A 15,995-nucleotide genomic window follows, 5' to 3' on the forward strand; every position below is an offset into this window, starting at 1 on the left:
GCAGCGAGGCAAGTCAGTGCCCTGTGGCAGAAACAATACACGTTCTCCGAGGCGTACCCTGGAGTGCAGCGGATCGACTCCGCTCGTTTGCAGGCTCTCTGGAGTCAGATCATGAGCACCGACGACTCATCTGTGTGGCTCAGGTTCATGCAGCATCGACAGACCAATGCAGCCAATACACTCAACTCCTATTCTCGCGATCACCTATACTGCATTGCCTACACGGCTAACCTCACAGCGTACGCCAGCTGCCGTCAGCAGCATCCCTACGAGCCCAAGAGCTAGACCCTTGTCAGATGCCTACTCTTCCGTACGTTGCTCTGAGCTCGTCTTCACTCGTATTCGCCTGCTGCCTGTATTACCCTGCATCTCCGCTGCACTTCACTTCCGTGCAATGGCTTTCACAGCCCGTTGCTGCTCTTGCCAGTCCAAGCATACTATTGAACGTGGACGTATCTGCACAGGGGACAGGATGACCTCATCAGGCATGGTATGGGGCGTAGACAGGTAAAGGGAGCGGATGTCCTCATCATTGAGTCATCGGGTATGGTGCTAGTGAAATGGAAGGGTCAGATTCAGCGCAGAGCAGCAGTCTTGCCGGCAGTGCTGGATTGTCCAGCATGTGTGTAAGGTGCGTCCCAGATGGCTGGAAGTGTTGGGTGCTTTCAGACAGTTCTCTCCCACTAAAGCAGTGGCCGCGGGTACATGGCACTACTGTTTGGATCATGAGTGGTCGTCACTGCAATGTGAACTTGTGCTTGATCATGTGACACTCCTGGTCTGGAAGCTCCTGTGGCCTGGTGTACGGCCCTCTCTTTGGCTTGGTTCATGTTCAGAAGCTGCGCTGTCGCCATTTTCTGGTAAAACCTGGCGTAAAATACTCTTCGTATTTGTTCACAACGTTTTCAGTCTGATTTTATATGCATGTAGTGGATTGGTTCACATTCACCTCACTTAGGTCTTGAAGCTGCACTTTGGCTGTGTCATGGAGAAATCTCCCTTGGATACTCCTACTGGGCTAGGACAGAGCTCTTCTCTGAGAATTTTCTTTTCTGTATTATTGATTAGATATTTTTTTTATTGACAATGACCCTCAGGTCTGTTTTTGCTTTAGATGGCCCATTAGATATTTTTCATTGACAACTTCTTCTTTTTAAATCAAAGTTCAGCTCCTAGGTCCTTTCGGAATCTATTCTTAGATTACTTTCTAGCTTGTGTGGTACTATTTGTAGACTGATGCGTGAACTTACTTGTAAAGCTGTTCATGTGTTGCATTACTTTGGGCTTGCTGTTCATCTTCAAAGTGCATGATTTGTAATGTTCACACGCTACTTCTTTCTCAAGATGAGTCTGAACGCTTCTTGCAGTTTCGTGTCTACAGCTTATAATTATGGTTTGGACCGCAACTACCGCAACTCAAATGTCTCTCCCATTCACTGATACGTGTATTCTTGTTTTTATCAAGGTCTGCTCAGTTCTTGGGTTCACCCATGCAGGGTCTGTGTATCCCAGTATTCGTCCACAGCTGTGTTGGTAACTATTGGTGCGGAGTATGTGCATCTATGCTAACTTAGTGTTGCCTAACCGAGCGTGGTAGTTTCATTGATCAGTGATCCGATGAGAAGGCAGTGTTGCATGCTTGTGTCTTGTACACCTGTGTTGGTTACTACTACTACTACTACTGGTGTGGAGTATGTATGCGTGTGTCTTGTACACCTGTGTTGGTTACTACTCACTGGTGTGCAGTATGTATACTACAACAATGTGTGTTGTTGCCTAACTGAGCATGGTAGCATGGTAGCATTTTAGCATGTAGTATGGTAGTGATTGGTGTTTTTTGAGTGGTAGACCTGCCAATAATTATGGCTGTGTGGCAACTGTGTGTATGCTGACATCTTCTTCTGCTCCGGTTTTCTCATCCAGGAGTGGGCCCTCTTTTGCTGCTCTTCCATTCATGCAGCAACAATCACTGTCTTAGCCTGTCCATGCCAGACACGCAGGAGAGAAGCGAGAGAGAGAGAGAGAGAGAAGGCCGGCGACTACCAGTGCTGAGAAAGACTTCAGGTACCCAGGCTGTTTAACAGGTGCTAATTTATTTGAAGCAAAAGGCAGAAGGAAAAATGGTGTTTGTAGTGTCCTCACTCTGTTAAAACCATGTCGTTGTAGGGTTTGTTTGACTCCTTGGTTAAAACCGGGATGGACACCTTGTTGTTTTTGTAAGGCCTGTATGAAATTGTAGCATGCAAGTGTGACCACAGCAGGCACCAGGGAATTGTAATAAACTTTGTTCATCGAAAGAAGACGTGAATCGGAAAGCTCGAGCGGCTATTGATGAAAGTAAGTTGAAAGCTATCAAATCACGTAGCGGTTACCATGGAAACCGCAATGGGATCCGTGGGAGAATGCATTGCTCGTACTGAACACAATCTTTTGTAATCAGATCAAACGAATACATGTACTGTTCTGTACTGTAATCCGCTTAAAATTATGTAAAAGTTATATTACGGTTTCTTAGCAATAGAAAACAGTGCGTCATGTTCATGTTTTAGTCATGATACATGCTACCTGTACATCAACATACTATTCTTTCCGGCATGAAAAATTATAGTCACTCTAGATTCTTGTGCTAATCTGTTTCCAGTGCGAGAAGTTTATTCGGTTGAGATACGTGATGCTTAAAGGAGTCTACACGAAAACTGTGTCAAACGACCTACTGCCCGATACAATATCTAGACATAGGCAGAGCACAATTTCATGGGCATTGCAGTGCTAATATACATAATAACGCACGAGCATGAGTGGCATGTTAGCATTGAGCAGTTAACATGTTTGTAATGGCTACATACATCAGTCTCGGCTAGCTAACCATTTTAAAGGGTTAAATGCTCGGCAGTGGAGTGGGTATTTGTCATCAGCGTAGGTGACCTGACTGTTTCGGTGGAGACAGCCAGCCAACCGCCTTGGAGCGCACACGGGCTACGCTACTGGCAAACAACAAGTCTCTCTATTGACACTCGCCGACACGGGACTAGAAAGAGTATCGGCAACAGCAGCAGCAGCAGCATGCTATGACTGCGGCGTTACACGCAGATCAGTACGTACATGTATATTACAAGTATTCACGGTACCAGCGAGTACGTATGTTTGTATTCACGGTACCAGCGAGTACGTATGTTTGTATTCACGGTACCAGCGGGTCTCTCTCACTCCGTCTGCTGCTGGCCGGTGAGTGCCGCGTGCTGTCCGTGAATTTCCGACTGTCTCCCGTTGAGCTATCTCCAGCTGATTCGCCCGAGAAGAAGTTATAGCGGCGGCCAGTAGTCTTCTTTAGACGCCACAGGATGAACACAGCCGCGACTATAAACAGGAGAACAATGAGGCCAAGGATGATGCTGGAAATTGCCGAAGGCTCCAGGGACGACTGCTTCTCCGGGGTCGACGTTTCCGCCGGTGTTGTCGGAATGAACACCTCTGTATCGCGCGCACGCACGCACACACACACACACACACACACACACACACACACACACACACACACACCGTGACACACACACCACAAACACACACACACACCACCACAAACACACACACACACACACCACATACACACAAACACCCACACACACACACACACACATTCATGCACACACGAAAAGCAAACGGCACGCTCAACACACATCAGCAAACCATTGCATGTCAGTAATTTCATACATGAAAACGATGCATCGGTGCAGCCATAGCTGAAACTTCCTGTCCTGCTCAAGCTTGCCTCATACATGTACGTGTACACATATGAAAGCAGCAGCGTGCACTCGCTCACCTTGACACACGGGCACTGCATTTGTCCATTCACCCAGTGCCGTGCACACCGTAGTACTACTGCCGTTCAGTTGGTAACCATAGTGACATGTGAATGCAACCACCGTGTTGACCTGGTTCTCGTCACCAAGGAGAATTGTGGCATTGCCGTTCTGTGGCGGTTCTAGTACAGGGCAGTGTACTTCAGCTGTTGCAGGTTTGATACCAAGGATGAGGCAAACATAGAGACAGACAGACATTTTAATGTATCTTAGATGAATCCTTAAGCCAGCCACATACTGATATGTTCTCGTCTAGACAATCAAGCTTTTGCTGAGACAAGTAGACGGGCAGGGAAAATTGTTTGACTGATCAATCAGTGTGGACTAACTGAGGCTGAAGTATAGACAAAGAACTCCCTTTTGAGGAACTGATTTCCATGTGTCTTTCGGTGTCCGTTCTAACTCATGTTGAATGTAGAACTTCTGGTGTTCTGTGCCTTCATCGGATCGCTATGTGTTGCTGCAATGAGTAGTAAAGTACTGTTGTTTTACTACTCTGTGCTCCATACGGATACAGTGGATATCATGTCATCTGTAGTCATCGGCCTTGGCACTGGTGCAGTGTAGTGTAGTGCGTGCATGTGTGTGTATGTGTATAATGTGTGTGTATGTGTTCTCAAGGCCACAGGACTTGCAACGCCATGCCAAATATTGTTGACTTTGCGATTTCTCTCTCTTCTCTTCTCTCTTCTTGTCGTTGTCTCCCGCTTCTGGGAGCGGCGTGGCCCGATAGGGTAGCTGTACATAGTAGTAGTAGTAGTGTATGTGTGTGTGTGCAACTGTGCATGTATGTATGGTGTGTGTGTGTATGTGTGTGTGTGTGTGTGTGTGTGTGTATGTGTGTGTGTGTGTGTGTGTGTGTGTATGTGTGTGTGTGTGTGTGTGTGTGTGTGTGTGTGTATGTGTGTGTGTGTGTGTATGTGTGTGTGTATGTGTGTGTGTGTGTGTGTGTGTGTGTGTGTGTGTGTGTGTGTGTGTGTGTGTGTGTGTGTGTGTGTGTGTGTGTGTGCACTGTGTGCGTACATGCACGTGTATGTATGGTATGAGGCTCTGGGTCCTGTGCAGAGACCACTGTGTTACTTACATCCACACGTGGGTGCTGCGTGGTTCCATGTCTTCTCAAGTTGGCACTGCAGCAGATCCTCCCCAGTGATCTTGTATCCAGGGTTGCAGGCAAACTTGGCCACGCTGCGGTACAGAGTTCCGTTGGTGAAGGCGATGAAACCGTTGGTGGGTGCTTGCAGCTCGGGACAGTTCTTGGCTGTAGCAATGGCATACACCAACAGCATGCGTGTTATTTGTACAGCATTTGCAGACCTTCCAAGTTACTGTAGTGCTTGTACTTGTAGACAGTTGCACCAAGTCCCCCGGCCTGCCTGTTTCGTCAAGAATAGAGCTTTTACCGTCTCGTGTGCATTTACACAGAGAAGATGAACTGATGATCTGTGTGCACGGTATTGTGTAGCGTTGAACGGGTTACCAGCTGCTGCTGGCTATCATGAAAACCCCCTGCAGTTACCAGGGTGGACTATATCCATGCACTGTATTGGTTTCAACATCGTTCCTTCGTCCGTTCTAGAAGGACTTTACACCTCCATGTGTGTCACGGTGTGGCGTTAGTACAGTGCTGCTCAATGAAATCCAGTCACGAGAGTCAAGTAATGCCGTGCACCTTTTCGCAGCCCAGTGTTCGCAGGTCTAGGGCTGCGCAACGCCCGGCGCGTACTTGAGAAAGCTCGACTGGATTTCATTGAGCAGTGCTGTACGTTGTAACTTCAGTGAAGAATGCCCCAGATATACAAGTCGTCAGATAAACACACTAAATCATAATTATTTGAAGTAGAATAATTCCGTGAACAACTCCGTTAAGAACAAAGGAATAACATAGCAATCAAGGTAGCACACTTTTGTGAGAAATATCACACCTTGATATTTTAGTGCTGTCATTGTATCCTGCTACTCTACCTTGATTGCTAAATTTCCTTTGTTCATATTTGTTCTTTAGTACAACAACTCCGTTGAAATTAATTTGGTCTCTGAACTGGAATTCGAGTAAAAATGAGAAGGCCAATTGAAAAATGGTTGTTTTACAGAATTCTATGGCTCTTGGATGTACTGTATACTGAAATTTTACCGTGTACATGTGGATGTATGTGACTGACCTTGACACATCACTTCAACAGCTTGCCAGTTGCCAGTCGCCATGCAGGTGGACTTGACTGGAGTTGGCTCACCGCTCGGATGCTCAAAGCCGTCCGCGCACAGGTAAGTTGCGATGGATCCGTACGTGGTGGACTCGACTTCCACTATGCTGTCCGGGTAATGAGATGGCGGGCCGCAATCTTCCACTGTGGTGTGACAGGAGCAGAGCAAGACATGAAGGAGAAACACGTATACTAGAGATAGTTGTTGTTGTTGTTGTTGTTGTTGTTGTTGTTGTTGTTGTTGTTGTTGTTGTTGTTGTTGTTGTTGTTGATGTTGTTGTGGCTGTTGTTGTTTTTGTTGTTGTGGCTGTTGTCGTCTATTTTACTTCAAACCTTCTGAAGGGCAGGGTGCCTACTATGATGTGTCATCTCTGTGCAAACAACAGCCTATAAGCATTGCTGTATCTGTTCGTCAGAAATTCAGAATCAATCAGTTCCATTTCAACCAGTCCCTCAAACTTAGGAATATTATGTGTTGGGATTCCCCACGTGCTAATTTGTATGTGAAGTATGTGAAGTATGTGGGTTACAGTGAGGGCTACTTCCCACCGGCCTGTGTGGATTCACTGAGGAAGCGTGAGTTTCAAAATCTGAAGAAAATGTCGAACGGGCGCTGCTTGGATGACGGCTACACCATAGCTTAGCGGTAGAGCATCGCTGGCCATAAGGGAGAGAGAGTCCTTGGCTCGAGTCCTGGTGGTGACAGTCAAGTTTTCCTTCAGACTTTTCCCGTTTCCAACTCCGTCAAACTTTTAAGAACACCTCCCATTTCAACTTTTTACTTCAAACATTTGAAAAAAATGCAAGTGGATCAATGTCCTTCAAGCAGTAACATCATGATGTATTTTACTACTCCCTGCCTCAGACATTTCGCATGGGTGTTCCAAGCTACTTGCTCCAAAGCTCTTGTCGGTGCCACTAAGCAAGCATACTAGGAGTTGATCATGTTCTACTTGTGCTATGAAGCATCACATGGAGTGAAGTCACCTATACAATGTCAAATGAGGACTCTGAACTTACGATCACATCTGATGTTGTCAACGCTCCACGCCTTGGTGGCCTCACACACAGCGCTCGTCTTGAATGTGGTGTTTCGGTAGCCTTCATGACAGTAATATGCAGCGACGGATTGATACGTGGTGCTTGTGTAATGCACATCACTATTGGCAAGGTTAGGCGGCGCTTCACAATCAACATCTGCAATGCCAAAATCATTGCATAAACATCACATCATTGTATTATTACAGATGTTCCTGTTTCAAGTCTTGCCATTAGTATAATATACTATTCTGTAGGAGTGTGTGTGTGGGGGGGGGGAGGGGGGGGGGGGAGTCTACCTAAACAGGGCTGGTTGCTATGGTTTGGATTATCCGGCTGCACATCAACATACATGCATGTGCACGCGTGCGCGCATGCACACACATATACATGTACACACACACACACACACACACACATACATGTACACACACAGGAGAGAGAGAGAGAGAGAGAGAGAGAGAGAGAGAGAGAGAGAGAGAGAGAGAGAGAGAGAGAGAGAGAGAGAGAGAGAGAGAGAGAGAGAGAGAGAGAGAGAGAGAGAGAGAGAGAGAGAGAGAGAGAGAGAGAGAGAGAGAGAGAGAGAGAGAGAGAGAGAGAGAGAGAGAGAGAGAGAGAGAGAGAGAGAGAGAGAGCGAGAGAGAGAATGAGAGAGAGAGTGAGGGAGATAGAGAGAGTGCATGCATAAGTCAATGGCTGATTGCTGGTCCACTCACCAACACAATTCACATAATTGTCTTGCCATAGCCCAGTTTCATTGCACACTGCCCGGTACGGTTGTTCTGGATTCTCCTGTTCATGGCCCGTTGTACATGTGTACCTTGCAACTGATAAGTAGTCAGATGCGTTGTACTCAACCTGGGTGTTCGGGAACAATGGTGGTGGACCACAGTCCAGGGCTGCAAACATTCAACACAGATATCATATACCACATTGTTCATTGCTACTCGTGCCTGACTTCATTTCACTGATGCAATGGCTTTGGTCCTGAACTCAATACCATAAGTAGTGCTTTTAAAAGTAATTGTGCCAATGCACGGTGATAATCAGTGAGGACTTGATGCAACTTATTGCTAATTCCTTGACCTTCCTTGAGATGTGGATTGGCTGATGCCGGTTCAAATCTCTATGACACGCAAGACTACAGGTGCGGGCACTTGGCTTGCCATTCTTGCATGCAGATCCGGCATACGCATTCAAACATCAAGGTCATACATATACTGTAGATTGTGTGTGGCTTGCACTACAACAGCAACGTGCACACTACGGCACTTCAATGTTGCAAGAACAGGACTGATCGCCATCACAATGTCATGGTGGAGTCGGAGTTGGAACAGAGTCGTGTGCCTTGCCGTACATGTATGCATTGATACATGGGTGAATACAGACATGTATGCATTGATACATGGGTGAATACAGACATGTATGCATTGATACATGGGTGAATACAGACATGTATGCATTGATACATGGGTGAATACAGACATGTATGCATTGATACATGGGTGAATACAGACATGTATGCATTGATACATGGGTGAATACAGACATGGGTGAATACAGACCGGGGACAAGCAAAGCATTGCTAGACCATGTCGGTGCTGCTGGTGGTGCTGGTGTTGTTGTTGGTGGTGGTGGTGGTGGCGGTGGTGCTGCTGGTGGCTGTGATTTTAATGGTGGTGGTAGCAATGATGGGGGGTTGTGGTGGTGGTGGCTGCGAGGTGATCTGGTGCAGGAAGAGGGTACTGTGCTATGTCCTAGTCCTTCATTATGCCTTTACCAGCAACACACAATCACGGGGCCAATCATCACATGACATCATTTCATTACAAATGACATCACGACACTGCACATGACATCACAGCACTGCAAAGCAAAGCCATACCTTCACATATCACGTCCGTATTGTTCCACTGGGCATTGGCCTGACACTGAGTGATGAAGAAGGTTGTCTTGTCTCTGGGACTTTGGTGGCCGAGATCACACGTGTAGTCAGCTATGGCACCATACGTTGTCTGGCTGTAGGATACCTTGCTGAAGGGAATAAGAGGTGGTGCTTCGCAGTTAACAGCTGAGGGGCAGAGAAGAAAAGCATCAGTGTTCAAGCTACTAGTCAGCAAAGTCGTGAATAAGAATTGTAGATTACCGGTACTCGTATATCTCTCTAGTCTTCTCTGCTTATAACGTGCCTACGAACACACTCACGTGTCACTGTGCTATGTAGTCACAAAAAGAAGAAACACCACCTTTTTACTGAAGTTTTGAAATTACAGTACCTTTATTCAGGTTTTATTACCACGCCTGTACTAAACCAACGTCGACTCAGTTCAAAAGTTTGTCACCAAAATTTACGAAACCACAATAGGCATGGTCACCCTACTAAGAGTAGATCATTGTATGATGTGACTATCGTAACGGATGGGACTTTAAGCGGCCATCCGTAAATACCGATATTTATTTCAGGGGCCTCGCACACGGTACGGTCACTACGGTATTGACCGTACCACTTTTTGCCCCAGATACCCCGTGAATCAACAAAATACACTGATCTGGGATCTAAAATTCCAAAATTTTCGGCTCCGCCACCACTCCCCCACAAGTAAATTGTACTTCAGATGGCTGACCGTACCACACTAAAATACCTTCCGACGCCCCTGTATTTAGAAACGAAAACTAGTCGTTTCTCTTCAACCCCCCCCCCCCCTCCCTCAGAAACGAACACATACAAACGATGCATACTGTAGTATCGATATTTTTTCTTTTCTCTTCTGGACGAGCCCACACATACAAACTGTGCATCGATATTTTTCGAGAAACGAACAGGCGCTCAACCCCCTCCCCCCTAAACGACTAGTTTTCGTTTCTAAATAAATATCTATATTTACGGATGACCCCTGCTGCAGGAAGTATGTTTAAAAAACCTCCATGTACTAACCCGTGCAAACAGGAGCAGTTCCATTCCAGACTTTGCTAGCTTGGCAGTGCAGACTGGCAGAGTCGGACAGCAGGTATCCCTCAAGGCAGGTGAACTGTGCCACCGAGAGGTAAGAGAATCCGTTGGTGAATGTCGCCGCTCCATTGCCGGGCGCTTCAATAGCTGGACAGGTTACAGCTACAGCAAGTAGAGCAGGTTTCAAAAACACAGGCTCATTGCTCAAATAGTATGTTTCTTACGTCTTTTGTATTGGCAGTAGATGGCCATGGAGGCTTGTCTGAGCCAGAAAAGGCCAGTAAGGGATTGTAGGGACTGCAGGGCCTGTAGTGAGGAACTGCAGGGCCTGCAGAGACCCGGTGATCAGGTGATCAGCTCAAGTTAAGAATACTGCTAGGAGAGCAGACAAGACAATTTATTCTTGACTACTGACAGAAAAATTGCCTCACTTTCTACTACTTTCTAAGAAAAGTATATTGCGTATATCATCATGGACTTCATTGCCCGATTCAAGCTTATGTGCACATTGACTCCAATGATGACCATTAGAATAACATTAATGCGCAATGGATACTGTGATGCGAAAGAGTTTGAAGGATGAAGACGTGCACTTTGCAGAGCATGGCTAAGGTAAGCCATTGCTGGCTCATAACTTCCCTTCAAGTTCAAGATCACAAGTGTGTGGAGTGAACACCATACACTGATGAATGCCAACGTGAAGTTTTCTGTGATCTTCATGTCACAGGGGGCAGGGCAGGGCAGGGCAGGGCGTCTAGATTCATTCAAGCGCATAACAATCATGCACACCGCGCTGGTCGATGAAGTCTGCCCCCCCCCCCCCCCCCACTGGCTTGAGAAGTGTTCATACGGGTTACTGTATGTTTTAGCAGGAGTATATCAACCCGAACGTGCAACTCTGCATAGTCTACACACTGCATACTCTGTATACTCTGTATTGGTGTCATCGGGTACTAGGGTATGCGTGCTACCCGTACTTGGAGCGGGTATTCGGGTAGGAGTTTGCTCCTGAGAACTCAATTGGGTAGTTGGAGTGTGGTGTGTTCTTGCAACGGTGCATGAAAAAAGCACGGCTACCTGCTTACTGTACACTTTCTACTTAGCGCAAAAGCACACTCACTGTACAAATTATGTCGAAAAATACACGATAGAGTACCGTGCTACCGGATGGAAATACCCGAACTCGTTACCCAATCAAACATCTACCCGCTGCAGCCCTAATACTCTGCACACTCTGTATGCTCCAGACTAACCATTGCATGCCAGCAATGGCACAGACCAGTACTTCTGACCGGTGCACGTGGATGTGTACGGCGCAGTGCCCGACGCCTCGTGGCCTTGGTTGCAACTGTACGTGACCTGCGTGTCTGGCAGAGGTGTGATGGGGCCCGTGACCGCATTTGGAATGTGCGGCGGATTCGGGTTTGGAGCTGCCAACGTGCATAACATACAAACAAGAGAATGCAACAAAAACAATCATGTTTCTTTCTGTCCTTGTTGTAGTAGGCGGTGAGAAACTTTTCAGACTCTCCTCGTCATTAATGGGCACATTCATTATAAGAGGTGATGATTTTTATCACGGGAATATAGCACCGAAGGGCAGCTCAATGTCATGCAATGGACATCAGCTGACATGTCCTACTCTAGGCCACTGCTGCATCCTGTCACAGCATTTTGCCAGAGGCAGCCAAACCTACAGACATCGGTCCTAGACGTTGCGTGCAGGAGCCAACACATATGGTCATGCATACATGTGTTCGAGGAACGCCGCAAAACAATACCAACTATAGGCATGTGTTTGAAGAATGCCGCAGAACTACACTAACTGCAGACATGTGCTATACTAACTGCATACATCACGGCTATACTAACTGCATACACATGTGCTACACAGTCAGACCTCGCTTATCCGGTCCTCTTTTATCCGGATCCCTCGTCATCCGGAAGAAAATCGCTGGTTACCGATTTCCAGCATATGCCATGCATACATACAGTTCGTGTGTTCGATCATCCGCTTCCCTCGCCTATCCGGATATTTTTGTGGAAAACGGATGTGTGCAGTTAAGCAAGGTGTGACTGCATTGACTGCATACATGTGCTCTATTGACTGCATACATGTGCTCTATTGACTGCATACATGTGCTCTATTGACTGCATACATGTGCTCTACTGACTGCATACATGTGCTCTACTGACTGCATACATGTGCTCTACTGACTGCATACATGTGCTCTATTGACTGCATACATGTGCTCTACTGACTGCATACATGTGCTCTACTGACTGCATACATGTGCTCTACTGACTGCATTTGATGGCGTTCAGCAATGGAACACTCACTGGTCTTTGTTTGGCAGAGGAAGCGGAGTGTCGTGATGCATTGTTCCGGGGAGATTTCACAGCCTCGGTACGAGGAACAATTGCCCGCGGGTGCACTCTCCAGCCAGACTTTCCGCTGCTGGCCGACCAGGTTGAAGTGAGCGTACAGGTAGTCGACATACTCCAGAAAGCACATCATGTCACCATCGGCGGCCGGCAATGTAGCGCCGTCGGTAGAGCAGAACGTCAGTGCATTGGCATAAGTGTGGCCACCGGTGTCCCAGCTTGGTAGAGTCTTAGCAATGCTGAACGTATAGCCAGAGCATTCGCAGTGCCATGTTGCTGTCAATGGGGAATAGGAGGAACAGCAAGCATATCCGATCATTGTTTCAGTTAGTATTGGCAGCATTGAAAGTTTTATTAAAAGTAGGGCTGAAACGATCGTGGATTTTCACGTATCGATTACTCTTTAGGTTAACGATCGAGTAATCAATTATAATCGTTAGCAAATAGTGTCATAATTCTGTGCAAACATTACTCAGTTTCCACAAACTATGCCTTCATAAATACCAACAAATCTGCATTAGTGAAAGGGTAGCTCCGAAACATGGCAGTTTTGAAGTCAATTTAACCTCAGAACATGAACCATACCCCTGGAAACTGCATACTCCCAGCGGAAACTGGTTCAAACTTCACAAAACGAGGGTTTACAGTACTTTCTGGACACAAATTTAAAAAGCGCAAAATAATCGTAATCGGTCATCTAAACGATTGCTCGATCGTTAAAGTTATCAAACGAGTACTCGATTATTCGGTATAATCGTTTCAGTCCTAATTAAAAGGGATTCTCTTACGGGCCAGTAGCCCGTATGAGGAAGTTGCTGAATGCCATACATGAATAGTTGCGCTAGGTGGAATCCGACCCACAGTGCAAAGCTGGTACTATGGACCAGTTCCAATTACATCCCTGCATTTGTACCTGCATACGCCAAGCAGCACACCACGTCCAGGGCGTCAAGAGGGCCATGCAAGTTCAGTGCAGCAAATATACACTTTGGGTTGAATTTCACCTTTGCACAACTGTACCCGTATTTCTAAAATTGATCAGTCACAACCATTCCTTGATGTTTGATCGGCGGATAGGAGTTGGACAGTACTAGGGTTTGTTTGTTTGTTTGTTTTGCTTTATTGTATCTCACCAGAAGCACAGGCAAAATCTGCCTTCTCACTGGGCGTACTGCCACAGTTCTCGCAAAATGATGAAGGTAAAAGTGTAGGCAACACTGCTAACCAGGACGTACACTTGTGTGTGTGATGCCGGAAGAGATCACACTACCAATATGCATACACGTGTACGTACATGTAGGCTTAGCATAGCAGCCAGGTACTTTGTTTCCATGGTAACTTTGCTACGGTTACTCGGCTTCCATGGTAACTTTGTTTGAGCAATGAACTTGTCTGACCCCACTGGCATGGTAGAATGGTGTCCTGTTAGTGATAGGTAGACTGGCATGGTAGAACTTGTGGTGTCCTGTTAGTGTTAGGTGCACTGGCATGGTAGAATGGTGTACTGTTAGTGTTAGGTGGACAGCCACCGTTAGTTATCCGCATCAAAACCATTTGCCATTGAACGATGGGCTTTTGTTATACATGTACACCCATCACTTACTCAACAGTTGTCCTGACACTTGCCAAGGAGAGACGACCAACACCACAAGCAGTGCGCAAAGTGCAGTCTGCATCATTGTGCTGATGGTTATGGCACGGCTGCTGCCAATTAACTTCCTGCCAAGTTTTTTTTTCGCAAAAGAGAAAAGTAGAAAGCAGGGAAACAGCAGTATACACACATGCACATCTTGAAATGCCTAAGCCCTTGGTTCTTTTTTGTGGCAGTTAGCAGAACTGCTTCACTGTGTAAAAGGTCATGACCATTAGATCCTACTCTGTGTGCCTGTGAATACCATCAATCTTGGCCTAGCGAAGCCATCTCAAGAGAATGATGTATCGTACTGCTGCAGTGTATCTACGAGTTGTGAAAGACGGGCACAGCCCCCCTCCCCCCCCCCCCCCATAATAGAGGATCTGCTGAGTTTGTATCTCCTGAACAAGTCAAGGTGAGAATGATCACATGTACTGGATTGGTATACATGTACCTCATACCGGTATTAGCGTTACATGTACTTTTAGGCAAGCTGGGGGGGGGGGGGGGGGAGTAATTATTTGGGTACTAGTACATAAATAATTCATAGGCCTGGACTGGATACCAGGGCAGTCGATTCATACAAGGCAGGATTTTAGTATTTTTTCACTTCCTGATTCATATCCTTCGACTCCTACTCACCTGGCCCAGTCGAAGCTAGTCGTGTGTTCGGGCTAACAAGCGGGAGGAGTTCCGGAGGTGGGTACACAGTCACTCCGGCGAATAGAAAACTCCAGCGCACAGACTACGCGTGATTGCTTACTTATCAGAATCTTGATACACCACCAATGCACCATGCAGGATTGAAGGTGACGATACAGGCGGCGAAGGGTTCTTGTACACTTCTGCTTGCGCACAACGAAACCACAAGAACAGTCGCCCTCCTTGGCTACACTCGACAGACTTCTACAGCAGCAAAGAGAAACGGGAGAGAAGGATAAGCCGTGGGTGCTTCCGCCACTGTGAAGCTAGAGCGCTGGATAATCGCTAAATCTGGAAAGTGGACTCGAGTTGTACAAATTTGTTGGGGCTCTTCTTCGGATTGATGTATGTCCAAGTGAGGAGAGCTGGAGCGTAGAGGAGCGTATGCCCATGGCGTCTATGAGACATAATAATATGCAATCGACCAGTCACATGTTTATGGTAGCTCGTGGACATCTAGTCTGTCAGGTGTCATCAGAACTCGTTCTCGAATCATGCTTTCCATCTAGTAGTAGTAGTAGTCTACAACAGACGGTCAGTCCAAAATATTACCAGACGGAATGCTTGTGCTAGCGTCTATGCTTTGATGCGTGGACAACTGGTGAATCTGCCATCCCCATGCATGCACCGTACTAAAAATGGTCATTGATGATTAGCTTCATCCAGTCATGACCAGCCCGGAAGACCCGGGACTATTCAAAGAAACCACGAAGAATCCTCCGAGCGTTTATAGGTCACTTGGCGTGAGCAGTTATGGATCCATTACTAGCGGTTTGACATTATCTCAATGTGCGTGGTTTTATCAACTTGTTTGTTGCTAACCAGGCCCTCAGGCCTCAGGGGGTCGTAGGGTTTGTATGTTGCTGACGGACGCACGAAGTCTTCATCCAATTATCGCTGAAGAACCATTCGCTGCAACACACACACACACACGCGCGCGCACGCACGAAATGCAGTGTTGACTTTGGCGTGAAAGCTATAAATCATGGTAAACTGACACCAGCACTTTGCGCTAGGGAGAGAAGCAAGAGAGTAATCACGTAAGGGCTTAGGGTGAGATATGGCTATGGCACACAGCAGCTCTAAGTTATATTGTTCGACTACAGTACACCCTTTCGGCTGGCTGCACTCCTTACTTCCAGAGATCCTTTCTGTGCGTCGGACCAAAGGTTCAAGCTTGTTCGGCCTTTGTTCAGGAGGACGACAAGCACTAGCCCTTGGCG

The 15,995-nt window shown here is 46.7% G+C and overlaps 2 protein-coding genes across 2 annotated transcripts in view; one reads left to right on the forward strand and one right to left on the reverse strand.

Moving 5' to 3' along the window:
* Nucleotides 1–1,511, forward strand: part of LOC135808687 (sphingomyelinase phosphodiesterase D-like) — an 8,730-nt gene extending 7,219 nt beyond the window's left edge. The window contains exon 5 of the mRNA XM_065321909.1: nucleotides 5–1,511. Within this exon, the coding sequence (XP_065177981.1) occupies nucleotides 5–285 (281 nt within the window). The 3' untranslated portion in view covers nucleotides 286–1,511. The remainder of the gene's footprint in view (nucleotides 1–4) is intronic.
* A 761-nt stretch (nucleotides 1,512–2,272) lies between these two features.
* On the reverse strand, nucleotides 2,273–15,106 carry LOC135808688 (sushi, von Willebrand factor type A, EGF and pentraxin domain-containing protein 1-like). Its single transcript, XM_065321910.1, has 12 exons — nucleotides 14,713–15,106; nucleotides 14,041–14,156; nucleotides 12,393–12,713; nucleotides 11,306–11,482; nucleotides 10,038–10,214; nucleotides 8,988–9,173; nucleotides 7,819–8,001; nucleotides 7,085–7,261; nucleotides 6,023–6,208; nucleotides 4,945–5,121; nucleotides 3,821–4,006; nucleotides 2,273–3,471 (listed from the first exon to the last, which is right to left on the reverse strand). Exons 2-12 carry the CDS (start codon nucleotides 14,114–14,116, stop codon nucleotides 3,182–3,184), a joined length of 2,136 nt encoding a protein of 711 aa, XP_065177982.1. The 5' UTR covers nucleotides 14,117–14,156; nucleotides 14,713–15,106; the 3' UTR covers nucleotides 2,273–3,181.
* Nucleotides 15,107–15,995: the final 889 nt, after the last annotated feature.

This window comes from Sycon ciliatum, chromosome 2 (assembly GCF_964019385.1).
Source record: "Sycon ciliatum chromosome 2, ocSycCili1.1, whole genome shotgun sequence".
NCBI classification, from domain to species: Eukaryota; Metazoa; Porifera; class Calcarea; order Leucosolenida; family Sycettidae; genus Sycon; species Sycon ciliatum.